This window comes from Mustela nivalis, assembly GCF_964662115.1.
Source record: "Mustela nivalis genome assembly, chromosome: 9".
Lineage (NCBI taxonomy): Eukaryota > Metazoa > Chordata > Mammalia > Carnivora > Mustelidae > Mustela > Mustela nivalis.
The window spans coordinates 112,285,318-112,300,670 of record NC_139028.1 but is presented as its reverse complement, the minus strand read 5'-3'; the positions used below and the strand labels follow the sequence as shown (position 1 = coordinate 112,300,670).

General features: G+C 59.1%; 2 protein-coding genes across 3 annotated transcripts in view; one reads left to right on the top strand and one right to left on the bottom strand.

Moving 5' to 3' along the window:
- MACROD1 (mono-ADP ribosylhydrolase 1) overlaps positions 1-15,353 on the top strand; it is a 141,448-nt gene that overhangs the window by 26,253 nt on the left and 99,842 nt on the right.
- Positions 5,049-15,353, bottom strand: part of FLRT1 (fibronectin leucine rich transmembrane protein 1) — a 78,245-nt gene continuing 67,940 nt past the window's right edge. For both annotated transcript variants that reach the window (XM_082748199.1, XM_082748198.1), the window contains one exon: positions 5,049-15,338. In XM_082748199.1, coding sequence (XP_082604325.1) covers positions 13,268-15,292 — 2,025 coding nt within the window. In that variant the 5' untranslated portion in view covers positions 15,293-15,338 and the 3' untranslated portion in view covers positions 5,049-13,267. The remainder of the gene's footprint in view (positions 15,339-15,353) is intronic.

Below are 15,353 nucleotides of genomic sequence, written 5' to 3'. Positions count from 1 at the left end.
ATCTGGGTCTCCGAGTCCTTGAAGCATCCTCCCCCTACCCACTTCTTGTGCACCTCCCTGGGCAAAGCCGGCCAGCAAGAGAACCCCGGGCTCCGGAGAGACACTAGCCTGGACCTTGTCTCCCGGGATCCTTCCCTTCCTCTGCTCTGGAGGCCCAGCCTCCTACTGGGCTTTTCTTTCTCGTCCCCAGACTGAGGTGGGCACAGCCCTTCTGCCTTCATTTAGAGAGTATGGGGGCTGAAGACCCAGTCCCTGCCTCTATGAGGTGTTCAGTGTATAATAAGGGCAGCAGAGTTACAGCACAGGCTGTCAGTCAGTGCCTTGATGGGGAATCCAGAGCGCTGTGGGCTGGTCAGGGAAGGCTTCCTGGAAGAGGCCTACATGGCGAGGCCTACTTCCCTGCCTCAATTTTCGGTGGCGGCTCCCTTGTGCCTTTTCCTCCGGGCTCACAGACCCTCCCTGCTGCCACTCTTCAGGCCTCTTCAGGGAGCCCTGGGGGCCAGGATTTGGGGCAGTGGGAGGAGCCTGGACGGACCTGGTTCCAGTTATAACCTGTGCCACTGTGGCCTTGGGCCAACTCCTTTTATGTGGACCTTAGTTTGCTCACTTGAAAATGTGGATAAGCGAGGATGGGACACAGTGACAGATGTCTGGTCCCTGCCACCATTGGGCCGTGCTGCCTTACCTCTCACAGATGGGCACCCCTTTAGGAAATCCCCCCTAATTATGAAGTTCCAGATCTGGGCGGCCACTGAGAAGGAAGCACATTCATTAGGAGACCCAGGCACACAGCCCGGCCGCGCCAAGCATCTTTCCGCGCCAGCTCCCGAGGACCAAGGGCTCGCCGAGAGCGCACACCCTGCATCTTCCTGGTGACAGCTTTCATCTGCCGGCCCCCCGGGGAGTCACTGACTGGGGAGGGCCTGCTCAGGGATCCACCATCCCCGGTGACAGCCCCCCCCACCCGCAGCCCTTCACCCTAGGCTTGTAATCTCTGCTTGAAGGAGGACTCCAGTCCCTTTGTCCCACCCCACCACGGCTAATCCATTTGCCAGGGCCCCGATCCAAGAGAAAGCTAATTAAAGAATTTCTGCTCTTGGCTCAGCCTGGACTTTGAAGATTCCCCTTGGTCTTCCTGGAGTATCTGAAAACAGGTGGAGAAGGGGGGTGGGTGTCAGAAAGGGCATCGGATAAGCCCCCAGTAGCCTCCTTAATAGGCTTAATCCCCCCCAAAGCCAGCAGGCATCAAACAGCCCTCCACCCAGCACTGCAGAGAAGGGGCTCAGAGCACGATTCCGGGGTCCTTCCTGACCCTGTGAGCCCCAGACCACAGAGGGCTCCCCATCCTGGCTTCCTGGGAACGTGAGGTCATGCATTCCCCTGGGGGGTTTCGGGAGGCCCGGGGAGGGGCAAGGCAGGGCATGGAGCCCTCACTGCTCGTGCTCCGGGAGCCTGTCCTGCCTGCAGGCTGCCGCCGCCGCTGGCCCGTAGCTCAGGAACACTCAGGAACGTGGGCTTCCTCCCTCCCTGCCCCTTCCCTCTGCTGCCCAGTGTGCCCCCGTCTTTCCTTTCAAGGCCTTGTTTCCCTCTCAGAGATTTTAATCAACCACCACAAATATTTATTCAGTCCTTACCAGTAGAACGAGAGCTCCATTGGGCCAGGATTTTGGGGGTCCCCCTGCAGTGCCCTAATTTGGGCAGGGCCTGGCCCACTGAAGGTGCTCAGTAAAGGCTCAGTCATGGGGTGGGCTGTTAGGTCCTGAGACAGAGGTGGTCTATACTGTCACAGAGCTTACACTATTGCTGCTGGCAGGGACTTTGGGGGGACCCCTGGGCTCCTGGATCTTAGAGCCTGTCTCCCTGTCACTCTGAGCTTTGGCCAAGCCTGATGTGACCCTGGGGAGAGTCAGGGCTGTCGGCTGGCCCTCCGGCCCCACACCCTCACCCCCTCCCCAGCTCCTGCTCCCCCAGTTTCCTCCACAGTGCTGGCGGGTGTGGGGGGCGACAGGGAGCATTCAGACCCGCAACTCCTTATGTAGGGACTTTGCGGGGCCCTCGTCTGCGTCACGGAAGTAAAAATGATAAAAACCTGCCACTGAATTCTGGGTGGCAGTAAATTACTTAACACCTGAAACAGGTTGAAATGTGGCCACTGTGGCTTTTAATAAGCCCGTCTCCGACGCAGCCGCTTCTGCGAGGAGCCGGCCGGGTCTCTTCTCGAGGCATAATTTCATCGCGGCCCAGGCTTGGCAGCAGTGCAAATAAGATTTCACTTCCCCTGTAAATCTCGGAGGGGGAGCGCCGGGATTTCATTTGTGCTGTCAGTTAGTAGCTCGAGAGAACCTATTTACCTTGCCGCGGGAGGAGAGGGTCCTTCAGAGGCGCCGGGTGGGGTGGTGGGCCGGCGGGCCGGCGGGGAGGCAGGTGTGGACAAGTGGGCCTGGGGCATGGCGGAGGGCGGGCGAGGCAGCCAGCGTCGGGGCCAGGCCGGGAGCCTGCCTGGTTTTGGGCGCCCAAGGGTCGATGAGCACGCACCGCCCAGACCCACTGCGGGGGTATTTTGGGGTTGGCTGGGTGTCCCCTGCTCCGTCTGGGACCTCCTAAGCGGGGCGCTGAGGACTGGCCACAGAACTTGGGCGTGGGGGTGTGGTTTGGGCTTTGATTGCTTTTTTTTTCCAGGATGCTTGGTAAGGCCCCAGGTACAGGGTGGGATCCAGGTACAGGAGTACTGGCCACCCTTTTCCTGTCCCATTTGAACTGGAACTTTTAGTCCTGCGTCTGACCAATCAAGTGGAATTGGCTGTACGAAGCCCCTTGGCCACAGGGCAGCCATCTGGGGTCTTTCCATACTTGCCGGTAACCTCAGTGTATGTGAGTCCTGAGAGCTCTTCGGGGAGGAAAGGTCCAGAAGCTGCTTGGTTGGAGCAGAGCAAGGCAGGTGCTGAAGAGGGGGTGGTGGGGGTCCCGTCTCCCAGGGTCCATCTAGAGAGCTGACAGGGAGACAGGTGGGTCCCCTCCAGCACCCAGAGCTCATAGCCCCTCGAGGGACTGGCGGCCAGCTCTGCCTGCTCTCCTGTGAGGACGAGGCTCACGGCCTCTCACCTACACCTCGTCAGAAAGGGTTAGTTAGTTAGTTAGGTCTTCTTTCCATTGGCCTGAAATACAGATCCTAGAGCCTCCGCAATGGGTCCCGGTGAGTCCCTCCTATGAGCCAGCCCTGTCTGGATTTCCACCGTGGAGGGCACTCACTACAGCCTGAGGTGCCCTCATCCCCTTGCCCTGTCCCTCCTGAAACTGAACACTTGGGTCAGCCTGACATTGCCTCTAGCGGGTTTCCAAGAACATCCGCAGACGGTGGCTGTCTGTGGAACCCAGTCTGGGAACCCTAAGCTCCTACCCCGGCTTGGAAAGAGCCCTGGGGCTGTGCTGGGTTTTGGCATTGCCACTGCATATACAGAGTGGCAGGCCCATCTGGGCCTCAGCCCCAGGCCCCCACTCCCCTTGCCCTCCTGGGGCGGTGGGAGGGGCAGGGCGGGGAGAGGGAAAAAGTAACACCGTCAGATTACTGGGACACTGGGGCTGTGGCGAGCTGCCCCTTCCTGGGACTCCGCATTGATCAATAGATCCGCCGGTTGATTGATTTACTGGTGTTTATTGACTCATTCCTTCACTTCACGTTTATGGATGCCTCCTGCGTACCCAGCAAGTGTGCTCGGGGGACCTGAAGGGGTGGCTGGTGAGACCAGCCAGTGAGGGAGGTGCTGGAACCCGTCACCCGAGCGCTGTGGGCCTGGTGTGGGGCTGGAGGGGACAGCTTTTCCAGACACAGTGCCCGAGTGGAATTTTCCAGGGCCTTCAGGGGCACCTGAGCCCAGAAATCAGCCAAGGCACAGACCCGAGTCAGGGCAGACTTACCAGGGAGATTATCAGGCGTGGCTGGAGGCTGGGTCTTCCTAAGCTTACGGAGGAGCCACACAGAGCGTTCAAAGCGGGAGCTCCGGAACTGGACATGTCTGCCTGCCCCCCTGCCCCAGGCCTTCTCTCTTGCTCTCTCTCCTCGTCCGGGGAAACACTCCCAGGGGAAACATGGCTCCCCAGAGAACGGGTCTCATGTCGGTAAGGGCTGGGTGGCTCTCCTGTGCCCCCACTGTGTACTGGGGCCTAGGCAGGGTCAGAAACACACTTGGCCCTTGCCCAAAGGCCACATCATGGGCTGCTCTTTGGAGTGGTCTCTCTTGGCTGGCTCCTACCACAGTGGGAGATGAGGACTAAGAGACGACGAGGGACAGGGATGCCTGTGTCACCCTGGCCCAGCCACCCGCCATCGAGGCATGTCGAGAAATAACTTTGCTTCCTTGGAATATGAGGAAAAAACTCATTAACCCACATCCAGACACACAATCAGATCTAAGGCAGAAGTAATGAGTTCTTATTTTATGTTAAATTTAGCAGAAACCGCTATTGTTCTCATGGAAAATAATTTTTTTCCTTTCTCCCCCATTGGGGTGTGAGTTATCATAGAAGTCTTAGAGAGTTGTGAATGTGGGGGCGCATCTAGGCAGGGGTGACCCTCACCTAGGCCCCAGCATATAGTGGGGGCGTCTGGGTGTCTGGGCAGGTGGGGACGAACCCAGGCTGGTGTGTGCCCAGTAGAGGAACAGCAAGGTGTCCCCAGCGCCCATCCGGTTCCAGCCTTAACTTAGCTGCCCACATGGAGGCCAGAGCTCTCATGGCATAACCCACAGCTCCCATTAACAGCCGGCTACTCTTGGAGTTGGCCTTCAGCTGGTAGTCTACCTTCCCAGGGCCCGTGGGATGGGGTCTGAGGTCCCTTTGCCCTGCTACAGATTCATGATTCTGATCCTGATCGTGCGCCGGGAACTTACCCCAGGTTCTCTGTCCCCCCCCGGCCACTGCTCTGTGCCAGGCCGTGGTGTGGGCTCCACAAGGCAGAGCTGAACCTGGGGGTAGGGGGCTTGGGGAGGGGCTGCAGACACCTGGCCCCTGGGACGCCGGACCCCAAGCCGAGTCAGCAGCCGAGATGACTGTAAAAGTTAAATCTTTCTATTTATTTCAAGAAAGGACAAGGAAAATGGACTTGGACATTTTATATGAAAACAGACAAACAGAAAAAAGGACCAAATAGTTAATCACATTCATCTCAACATTGAAGTTTCAAGGCACCTACAGGAAGGAGGCCAAAGGGCGGTTCGCAGTGCACTTTGGTTTGTGTTGTGGTCGTGGTGGGTGTTTGGGTGACTCGGTTTCCCGAAAACCCCCGTCTGGGGGTGAGGTTGGGACTGAGGCAGGCGGGACCCCGGTCTCAGACGGCCGCAGGCCGCAGTGCAGGGAGTCCCGTCACTCAGCCCCGGAGATTGCTTTACCCTTCCGAGGAGGAGGAGGAAGAGAGACCAGGAGCAGTGTCCGCCTGGCCTCCCAGGGCTGGCTCTGCAGGTGGGGAAGGTGGGGGCCCAGCGGCGGAAGCTCAGGGTGGTGGCAGGAAGGCAGAAGGGGCCTTGGTCACGGGCCCGCCCTCCCCGAGCCCTCGTGTGGCCGCGAACCCCGCCTTGTGTCCCATCCTCCAGGGTCGGCCAAGAATCCCTCCCTGGCCTCCTCCTCCTCCTCCTCCTCCTCCTGGACCGCTGGGAATGGATCCCACGGAGCGAAGGCCGAGTGGCTCCAGAAATCTTTACAATACCAAATGAGATACAACCTTTTAACGTCAGGAGAGGGAATTGTCATCGGTGGCTCTTAGCAAACAGTCACTCTGTGGTGCTGAGGCATGGGGTTTCTCTTAGTTTCCTTTCTGCCTTTACCTCCCTGTCCACACCTGCCTGGTGACATTCATAATTAGCGGGCGTCCGCTCCTGCCAGCCACACCGCACAAGGGCGCCAGAGCCCAGGCTCGCCTGTGTTCACAGCCCCGTGGCCTCCCCAAGCCTCCAACGCCGTCTCTCTCCCTCGCAGATGACAAACCTCCAAGGCTGGGCTATTTGGCTTCCTCCCCACGGCTCTCAGCATCTCTTTATGAGCTGGAAGGCACCAGGGTCCTCCAGCCAAAGAATTCCCCCCACCCCAGCCCCGTGCTGCAGCCTGGCGCTCGGCTCTGGACGCCAGAGTGGGTGTCTCAGCGGGGTTGGGTTAAAAAACAAAACAAAACAACACCTAAGGCCAGTTTCAGGGTGGTGTGTCTTCTTCATGGGTATCCAGAACCTTCCAAAAACTAGACCGGCCAGGGTTGGGTAGGACATTCTGCAAACACGCGCCCTGCAAGGGGCAGAGGAGAGGAGTCCGGTGGCCCGGCTCCGGGGAGGTAAGCCCGGCCGTCCCCGTGTCTGCGTTAGCGGATTGTCGCCCAGTCGCGTTGGTTTTTCTGTCTTGAGGAGAAAGCCTGGTTAGTTCCTCCAGGTCGGTGGCTGGGGGGGCGGTGGGTGCAGCAGGGACTCTGGACGGGAGCATCAGGCAAGGGGAGACACCCAGGTGTCACCTATGTGAGGCCCTGCTCGGCGAGAGGAAACCGAGTCACCGAGTCAAGCTGGCTGTGAGAGCTGGCCCGGTGGCCGGATGCCCCCCTCAGGCTCACAGCTGGTGATCTGTGAGCCCCAGGGACGGCAGAGTGAGATGCTTCTGGGAGGAAAAGCCGCTGAGAGGGGCCCCTCCCCGTGCTGGCTGCCGGTGAGGCAGGTGCGGGATGGGAGGGAGGCCAGTGCCAGCACATCCGCCTGGGACCTTTGCGCTGAGCCCGGGGCGGGCAGACAGTAAACCGGGCGGACAAGACGCGAAGGGAGGCTCTGAGAAGAGAGAATGGAGCGCCCCTGTGTGCCAGGCGCTGTGCTGGGCCTCGGTGACCGGGTGCAGAGGTGCATGGGGACCTGGCATCTCGCCAGCGCGGCCACTCACCCTGATGGCCCTAGAAGTGATTTTGGGGTGATGACAGCCAACCCTCCTGCAGGGACTCTCCACAGACTCTGGCTTTTGGGTTTTTAGGTGGGGGCGGGAGTGGGGGGCAGTGTGGGTAGGTGTGGGAAAGAGGGCCCAGGGCACCGTGGTGGCCGCAGGTGTCTGAGGGGTTCGCTTTGCTAGGAAGTGGGGGCCCGGTCAGACCTCCGCAGGGTGCGGCATCTTAGTAATGGAGCGGGAGGGGCCATTCGGGGACAGTGGTCCCAAAAAGCCCAGGGCCTTGCCAGGCTCTGTCTGGGGAGTAGGGTAGCTCACCGGCTCGGCCTCCTGCACAGTGTCTTTCGGGGGTGACATGGAGAAAGGGCTGGCTTGGCCCCCGCAGCACTGGGGGTTTGAGGCACACCTGCACCTCCACTTATGGTGAGAAGCGGCTGACCCCAGTGACGGGAGAATTTCCGAAAGCAGAGAGAAACAATACATTAAAAATGCAGAGGTGGAGGGGAGAGAAGGGAGGCAGGGGCCAGGGGTGTTTGGGGGGATTCAGGAGCCAAGGGGATCCTTTTGTGAGTGTTTTTAAAGAAGCAGATGTGGATATTTCAGGCAACTACTTGGACCATTTCAAAAGAAATGGTAAATGCTTAAAAACACAGAGTGAAAAATGCCCCAGGCAGCCGTCAACCTGGCTGGGAAGGATGGATGAAGCCCGCAGCGCTGTGTGTCGGGAGGGGAAGGGAGCCGGGGGTGGGACATCAGAGGGTGCGCTGCAGGGTGAGGGTCCCAGCTTGGAGAACAGGGACCAGCCGCAGGGGGTGGTCACCCTCCGGCCTCCAGCTCCAGACTCCAAGATGGAGCGAGCGTGTCTGTGCTTCCTCTCCCGGTGCCCCTTGGACCCTGAGGATGGGGATTTTGAAGCATTTCTGTTGGCACAAGCAGCTCTTTGACAGGCCTGGGTGGCCCGGCTGCGGGCTTTTCGGGGATGCTGGTCATTTTGAACAGCACAGTAAACATCTCTTGATAGGTTCCATATAGGGTCTTGAGGAAATGATAAAGTGAGGGTAGAAACCAGGGTCTTACAGTCAAAGGCCTTGACTTAGGGAGGAAAAGATCAGCCATATCCCCATCAAGTACTTGAATGCTCCCAGTGACAGAGAGCTCGCTATCTTACTTCTGTGCTAGCAGGGGGTTTCTCTTCCCTGACTTTGAGTTTTCCCTTTCTGGTTGCCACCGCACCCTTTCCTGGAGGAATGAATCACAGACCCACCCTGGGACAGAAAGGAAGCAAAAAAGTGCATGGCCCTAGAGTCTTACTCTCTAAGTAATAGACCAGCTCCTTCATCCCTGAAGGCAGACAGAATCTGGAGGACAGGGGTAGAGTCTCTGCTGGGGGCTGGGACAGCTTCTGAATGACCTTTGTGGGCCGCGTAGCCCACCCTGTCCCAGAGGCCCAAGCACAAGGCAGACGACCGGGGCAGAAGTACCTTCCCTGAGCAGTGCTTGAGTCCAGGCTTTGCCCAACACAGCCTGTTACTGTGCGCTCCCGCCTGTGTGGTATCAGCCCTCGCAGACCCCCAGCTCCTCCTGGGGCTGTTGGGGGGCAGCCCGGGAGCCAGCCTGGAAAAGCCCTGCTTTGCACATTGCCACTGGGGGCAGGTTCATAACATGCGAAAAATCCCCCTTTCCCCTCACCTCCAAGGAGTTTAATCTCTTCTAATCAATTTAGCAGACTCGCTTGGTTGTAAACGGTAATGATTTGCATTTTTGAGCCTTTTTATCCCTCCTTAAGAAAAAAGATGCCTCCTCTGTCTGCCTTCTGGAAGGCCTGTGCAGGGCTGTGAATTGCTTGTTAGCACTCACCCTGGCGCCCAGCCAGCTCGAGGCCTCCGCCCGTCACCTGCACTGATCCGAGCACAGGGAAGGGACAGGGCACGCAGCGTGCCTACAGCTGCCCCTGGCTGTGTTCCTGGCCCTGAGAGCAGGTCCAGTTCTTGGAGACACGGGCCACTGTGCACCCCAGAGCCCTTCCTTCCAGCACATGCCCCAGCTCTCTCCTGGTTGCCTCCCCAGCTCCGTTGCTCCCTGTCTGCCGCATCCAATTTTCCTTGTTGTATTTTTCATAAGCGTGAGGCTCAGAAGCCCCGTCCTCCTCCCTGGTGTGTTCGGCAAGAAGCAGATTTCCGGAGTGGAGTGGGTTTGCTTTGGGACTTGGGCTGCCCTTGGTGGGGTAAGGGAGGCAGGGACTGTCCTTTCCTCCTGCCTTTCCTCCTGCCTCAGCTCCAAGCAGGTGAAGGAGGGAGGCTCAGGGGCGTCCTGGGCACGCTGCCCGCCACTTCTCCAGTCCTGTCAGCCACCCCAGGCCCTGCAAGGAGCCTCACCTGACCTGTCCCTCTCACTCTGGGCCTCTGTCACCTGCCATGGATCAACTAGAAACTTCCAGAATCGGTGCAAGGGAGGAGCCCTTACTTGGCCTTTAGAGCCCCCAGCTTTTTGGGGTGAAGCCCGACTCCTGCTTCAGCCCACCCTCCACTTTGCAGAAGGGGAAACTGAGGCTGTGGATTTACAAAACATGCTTTTCCTCTACCTCTCTGGAGACCCTTCCTGGCCCCTCCTCACTTTCTGCTCCTGGTGGGCCTCCCTGGACCCCTAGAGGAAGGAGGAAGAGGGAGGGAGAAGAGGCACAGGGCAGGCAGGGGCCTTGGGCTCTGGGTGGGGAAGCCCAGTCCCCCCCCTGCCACCACGCAGCCACTGCCATCTCCCTAGCTGCTGTCCCCTCTCCTGCCGGCGTCCCTCAGAGCCGGAAGGGACCACTGCCCCACCTCCTGCCCCCAAACCTGGCCTTCCGGCCCTGGGTGGAGAGGCCCTCTAGTCAGCCACGCGGCCGCCATGTTCCTGTGGAGGCGGCCCAGGAAGCCGGAGCCAATTTAGAGAAGATGGAGGCTTCCTCGGGGAGGCCGCAGGAAAAGGGAAGGAGAAAAGGGAAGAAAAGAAGCTTTTGATGCACATCATGTCTGCGGAATTGAGTATGACTAATTAATAGATTTTATTCTTAGTAATCTCTTAAGCATTCCATACGTTGGGCCCCACGCCTGAGCTGAGCTTACAAGAGGCCTCATTCGCAAAATGCAAATGACTCGCCTGGCCTGGCAGCCTCCTCTCCTGCCTCCCCTTTTCTCCCCCTGCACCCCCCACTTTTTTTTTTTTTTTTTTAGGGGAAATTTAAAGGAAAATTGCCATGTAATAGAAAAGAGATTCTAATCACTACATCTAATTACCACGAAGGGTAAACCACTTAACCAAAGAAGTGTCATGGGCTCTTTTTTTTTTTTTAAACTTAAAACCTGCTATAAATGCCACAGAAAACACTCGTCGATGCTGAGGCCAACGAGGTTGTTCTGGCTAGTTAGAGGCTGTAAAGGTCAGGTCGGCCGCCCGTGGAAGGGGCATTTTAGACAGCAGCAGTAGGTAGCCTGGGTCCTGGGCTTGTCTCCACGAGCCCCGTGTCCTCACAGGCTGCCGCGGGCTGCGGAGGCTGGATAGCTCTGCGGCATCTCTCTCCTTAAGAGGGCACTCAGAGCAGTTGGACCAGGAGGGGACAGGGGTTCAGCGTGGACCCGACTTCAGGCCCACTCCTTGGCTTGGGGGGCTGTGAGGCAGCAGACATTCGGGGGCTCGCTCTCAGAAAGACCTCCGTGTGGATGTCTGATGTTGAGCAGAGGAAAATTGAGAGCAGACCCCAGGGCCTGGATGGTGAGTCTCCATCCTCAGCACCTACAGGCAGGAGGACGCCTGCAGCGAGCCCTCGGTGAGCCCCTGTCTGAGCCCCCGGGGAGCGGGAGACCCCAGTGACCTCACCACAGGTGGGCCTGGCCTGATCTGTATTGTAGGGAAGGAAGCCGACCACCCAGGCCTGCAGGCCTTTCGGACCTCACTGGCTGACTCCAGGCTCACCTACTGTCCCCCAAATGCCTTCCTAACCTCTAAGGGGATAATTTGACCTCCTCCTGGTGTGTTCAAGGGGAAGGGGAGTGAGGTTGGGGATCCAAGCATGTTAGCAGCAGGGACTTGGCCGTGAGGAGGCCAGGGCCTGGGACATCGGTAGAAGGCATGGGTGGTGCCGTGAGGGAGGAGACCTCACTTCAGAAACAGCAGGGACCTCAGGCTTCTGTCCCTTCCCCCTCTTCCTGAGCCAGTGCCCCAAGTCCTCACATACCCTCTCTACTCCTCCCCTAGCTGCCAGAACTGACCTGTGTCGGCGCTTGAAGCCAAAGGGAGGGCGACCTTCACACAGACATGAAATTAAGGCTTGGAAAAATCTCTCTCCTGATCTCATTGTATGAGAAAATGATTCAAGTGGACCAAAGGGGAGGGGAAAGACTTAGTTTCGAGCGGAGTGTGTCCCGGCCCTGCGCCTCTCCCTGGGGCTGGGGAGCCGGCCTCCCTATTGGGGGGCGAGACCCTCCCTCCGGCCTGGCGGGCGAGGGCCACGCCTCCCCCCCACCCTGCTCACACAGCTCTCCGGCCATTCCTTTCAACCCCTGCCTTTTCCCTGAAGGGACCAGTCACATCTTTCCATGACCAGTGAGTGGCCAGCCCTCGGGCCTGTCTGGACAGCATCCGGACACCTCCTCGACCTCCCCTGCCCTCAGGCCAGTGTCTCCCATCTGATGTGGCTCTTCCCTGGCACAGCACCTGGGCGCACTTTGACAGGTGGTGGCCCGAGCTCCCCAAGGGCCAGGGCACAGGAGACCGCAGAACCCTGGGCACCATGCCTCCCTTCTCTCCATTATCATTTCAATCTCATGGCTCACCAAACCACACCGCCCGCTGATAAGTGATGGTAACCCAGTTCTGGGGTGAGGGGCTAGGAAATAAAACCTGAATTCTTCCGAGGGCCCTGGTCAGTACCCTTTTGGAGCTGGTATTTCTGGAGGTCTGGTCTTCCCTCTCCAGAGCAGAGTGCCGGGGGTGGGTACGGCTGAGGCTCTGCGTTCGGGGGGCTGCTGTCTCCCGGGGCTCTTCGGAGAACGTTCATGTCTTTTTCTGGGCTTTGTTTGAGCAGCCATGGAAACCATTAGGTCTAATCAGCTGGATAAAAAAAAAAAAAAAAAAAAGTCCCTGCGCCAATTACCTGTCCCAGGAGGAAGCATATGGCACAGAGGAAAGAGAAAGTCACTGTCGAGGTGACTGCGTCTGTGTGTTGGGGGTGGGTGGACAGTGGGGAGAGAGACGAGGACACTGGCCGTCAAAGAACGCTTTTGTCTGTACCAGAAAAGAGCGCGGCCCAGGTCTCGCCGACCTGAGATAGGGTTGAACCGCGGGCACCCCTTGCCCAGGGTCTCCCTGGCCACCCAACCAGGACAGATACACCTCCGCCTTTAGGAACAGCATTGTCCCCCCCTCCCCACTCCCACCCCCAACACGCTTTGTCTACTTACTCAATGATTTCTAGGAGAGAGCAACATTTTCGTGACTCTATTGTCTCAGGAAACTGTACGAACTGACCCAAGAAGTAGTAAGGACTGTAAATGGGGCTCTATCTACCCATCTGTACTGAGAGACATGACAGAGAGATCGACAGGTAGATAGCCGCACGTCCGCGTGGCTGGGAAGCCACAGCTTCCCCGGGGGCCATCCACGGAGCGTGGTGCACGGAACTGAAGAGGGCTTCGGTATAGGAAAAAGAAAGTTTGCTTTTTAATTGACTACACCATTGTTCAGAGAATGCAGTGAAAGACGTGATCTTTCTGCAAATCTGTAAGGGAAATGATACGGAAAGAACCAGGGAAGAGGTTTCAGGACAATATCTCCGTAGCAAAAAGATCTTTTCTTCCCCTTCTCCTTTGTGAGGAGCCTGAAAACCTTCCGTCATGTCGTTGTCACCCACAAGCAGCCGGCAGTGAGAGCTGTGTGGGGGCTTTGCGTGTTGGCTGTTCTCTCTGACGGTTCTTTTGTGACGGCCTTGAACAGAGCATGAGGCGTACACAGACGCTGTACAGGTAGTAGCTTTCCAGTTCAGGAAAAAACAAAAAAACGAAAAACCCTGACCCAACCCTTCCTGCAATATTATTTTTAGTCCTTCCCTCCCCAACAGGCATAATTTGGTATAAATTATGTCTTCAGCAACGTCAAATCCCCCTCCTGCCTTCTATTCTTTAAAAAAAAAAAAAAGAGAGAGAGAGAGATCTTGTTTCTGCTGTTGTGTTCTACAAAAGTGTCCACCCTTCCCAAACTTTGCTTTCTGCTAGGAAAGTCATCATGGCATTCCTTCTCCTTGCTCTATGGGATGGCAGCGGGCCGGGCGGAGCCGCGCCGTGGCCAGGCCAGGAGGCGGCGGGAGCTGGGGCGGAGGCGGCCGGCGGCGCGGCAGGCTTCATGTATAGGTGTACTCGACGTCGGGGATGCCGCCGTCCCGGTAGCCCCGGGTGGTGCCGTAACCGATGGTGTGCGTGGCTTTGCAGAGGCTGCTGCCGTTGGAGGGGAAGATGGTGTGGACCACGTACTCCTCTTTGGCGCGGTAAGGGTTAATGGGCAACATCTGCAGCCCGGGGCCGCGGATTTCCAGGATGGAGTTATCCTTCTTGGTCCCGGACTCCATATAGTCGTCCTTTTTCCGGCTGCCCCGATTGTAGGCCCGGTCCCGGGTCAGCAGCTCCCCGGCCCGGTGCACGTACCAGCAGATGGCCCCCAGGACCAGGAAGAGGAAGACTAGGGCCACGGCCCCGCCGATGATGCCCGCCAGGGGCAGGCCCGCCATGGGGTCAGCGTTCTGCTCCTGGTTGAGCGTGGTGGTGGGGCCGTAGCTGTCTGCCGTCTCGGCCTTGGCGCACACCGGCGTCTCGTCGGCCACGTAGGTGTTGCCGGTCTCCATGGTGACCAGGCAGATGACATAGGTGGACTTGGGCTCCAGGGCCGTCAGCAGATACTCTGTCTTGTCCCCCTGAACCAGGGTCTCCGTGATGGAGCCCACGGCGGGGCTGTGGCCCAGGCGTAGCCAGCTGAGCCGGAAGGAGGAGGCGGGGAGCGTGGCCTTCCACGTGATACGGATGGAGTCCGCCGTCAGGGGCTTCACGTGGATGACCAGGGTCTTGGCGCCTTCGCCCGTGGCCACGGGGTAGTCAAGGTTGGAGTCAGGGAGGCGCAGCCCTGGCCTCTTGGCCTTGAGGGTGAAGAGGGAGCCCTGGGGTGTGGTGGCCAAGGCGCGGTCGCTGGCCGTGGTCTTGGCAGCCGCGTTGGCCGCGCCTCCCTGGGGCCCCGTCTCGAAGCACTCGTCCATCTCACTGGTGATGTCCTTGATGGCCATGCCCCGGACCTTCTCGGGGCCCTGGCACATGAGGCCCCGCACGTTGACCACGGCCGCCCGCGCCTTCACCCAGTCCCGCAGCCACAGGAGGTTACAGCCGCAGAACCAGGGGTTGTTCCGCAGCAGCAGCTGGGCCAGGCTCTCCAGGTCGTCGAAGAGGCCGCGGGGCAGCGTGGTGAGGTTGTTGTTGGACAGGTCCAGGCGCTCGAGTTGGTGCATCTTGGCCAGCGCGTTGGAGGGGATGTGGCTGATGGCGTTGTCCTGGAGGTACAGCTTCTGCAGGTGCGCGCTGGGCAGGCTGAGCGGCGGGGCGGCCAGGGAGTTGCGCACCAGCGACAGCTCGGTGAGGTTCTGCAGGCGGCTGAAGGTGTCGTCGGCGATGCGCTGGTTGGCCAGCAGGTTGCCGTCGAGCACCAGGCGCCGGAGGCTGTGGAGGCCCTTGAAGGCGTGCAGCGGGATGGTGGAGATCCGGTTGTCGTCCAGCCGCAGCTCCTCCAGCGTGCGGGGCAGCCCGGAGGGGATGCTGCTCAGGTGGTTCCGGCTCAGGAACAGCAGCTTGAGCCGCTTGCTGTCGGCGAAGGCGTCCTCCTCGATGCTGACGGTGGACACGGAGTTGTCGTCCAGGTGCAGCTTCTCCAACAGCGGGAGGCGGGCCAGGGAGTCCCGGGCGATGGCGCGCACGTTGTTGTCCTGCAGGTGCAGCTCCCGCAGCGAGCGCGGCAGGTTGATGGGGAACTCGTCCAGGTCGTTCTCGTACAGGTAGATGACCTGCACGCTGACCTTGGTCTTGAGGTCCTGGGGGATGCCGGCGTTGTTGATCTGGTTGTTCTGCAGGTAGAGGGTGGTGGCATCGTCGGGGATGTCGGTGGGGATGGAGGTGAGGCCCCGGTCGTTGCAGTAGATGAAGCCGTTGTCACAGCGGCACACGGAGGGGCAGGTGGTGCTGTCGATGACCTCCGTCAGGAAGGCGATGAGTCCGTAGCAGAGGAAAAGCCAGTCCCGCAGGTCCATGGTGGCCGTGGTCATCACAACGGTGGCCGTGACGGTGGCAGCAGGTGTGGTGGTGGCGGTGGCGGTGGGTGGTGCCACCACCATGGTGGATGGCTGGGGGCGCCGGGCCCCGCCTGATCAGCCTCAACACCTGCAGGGAGCACAA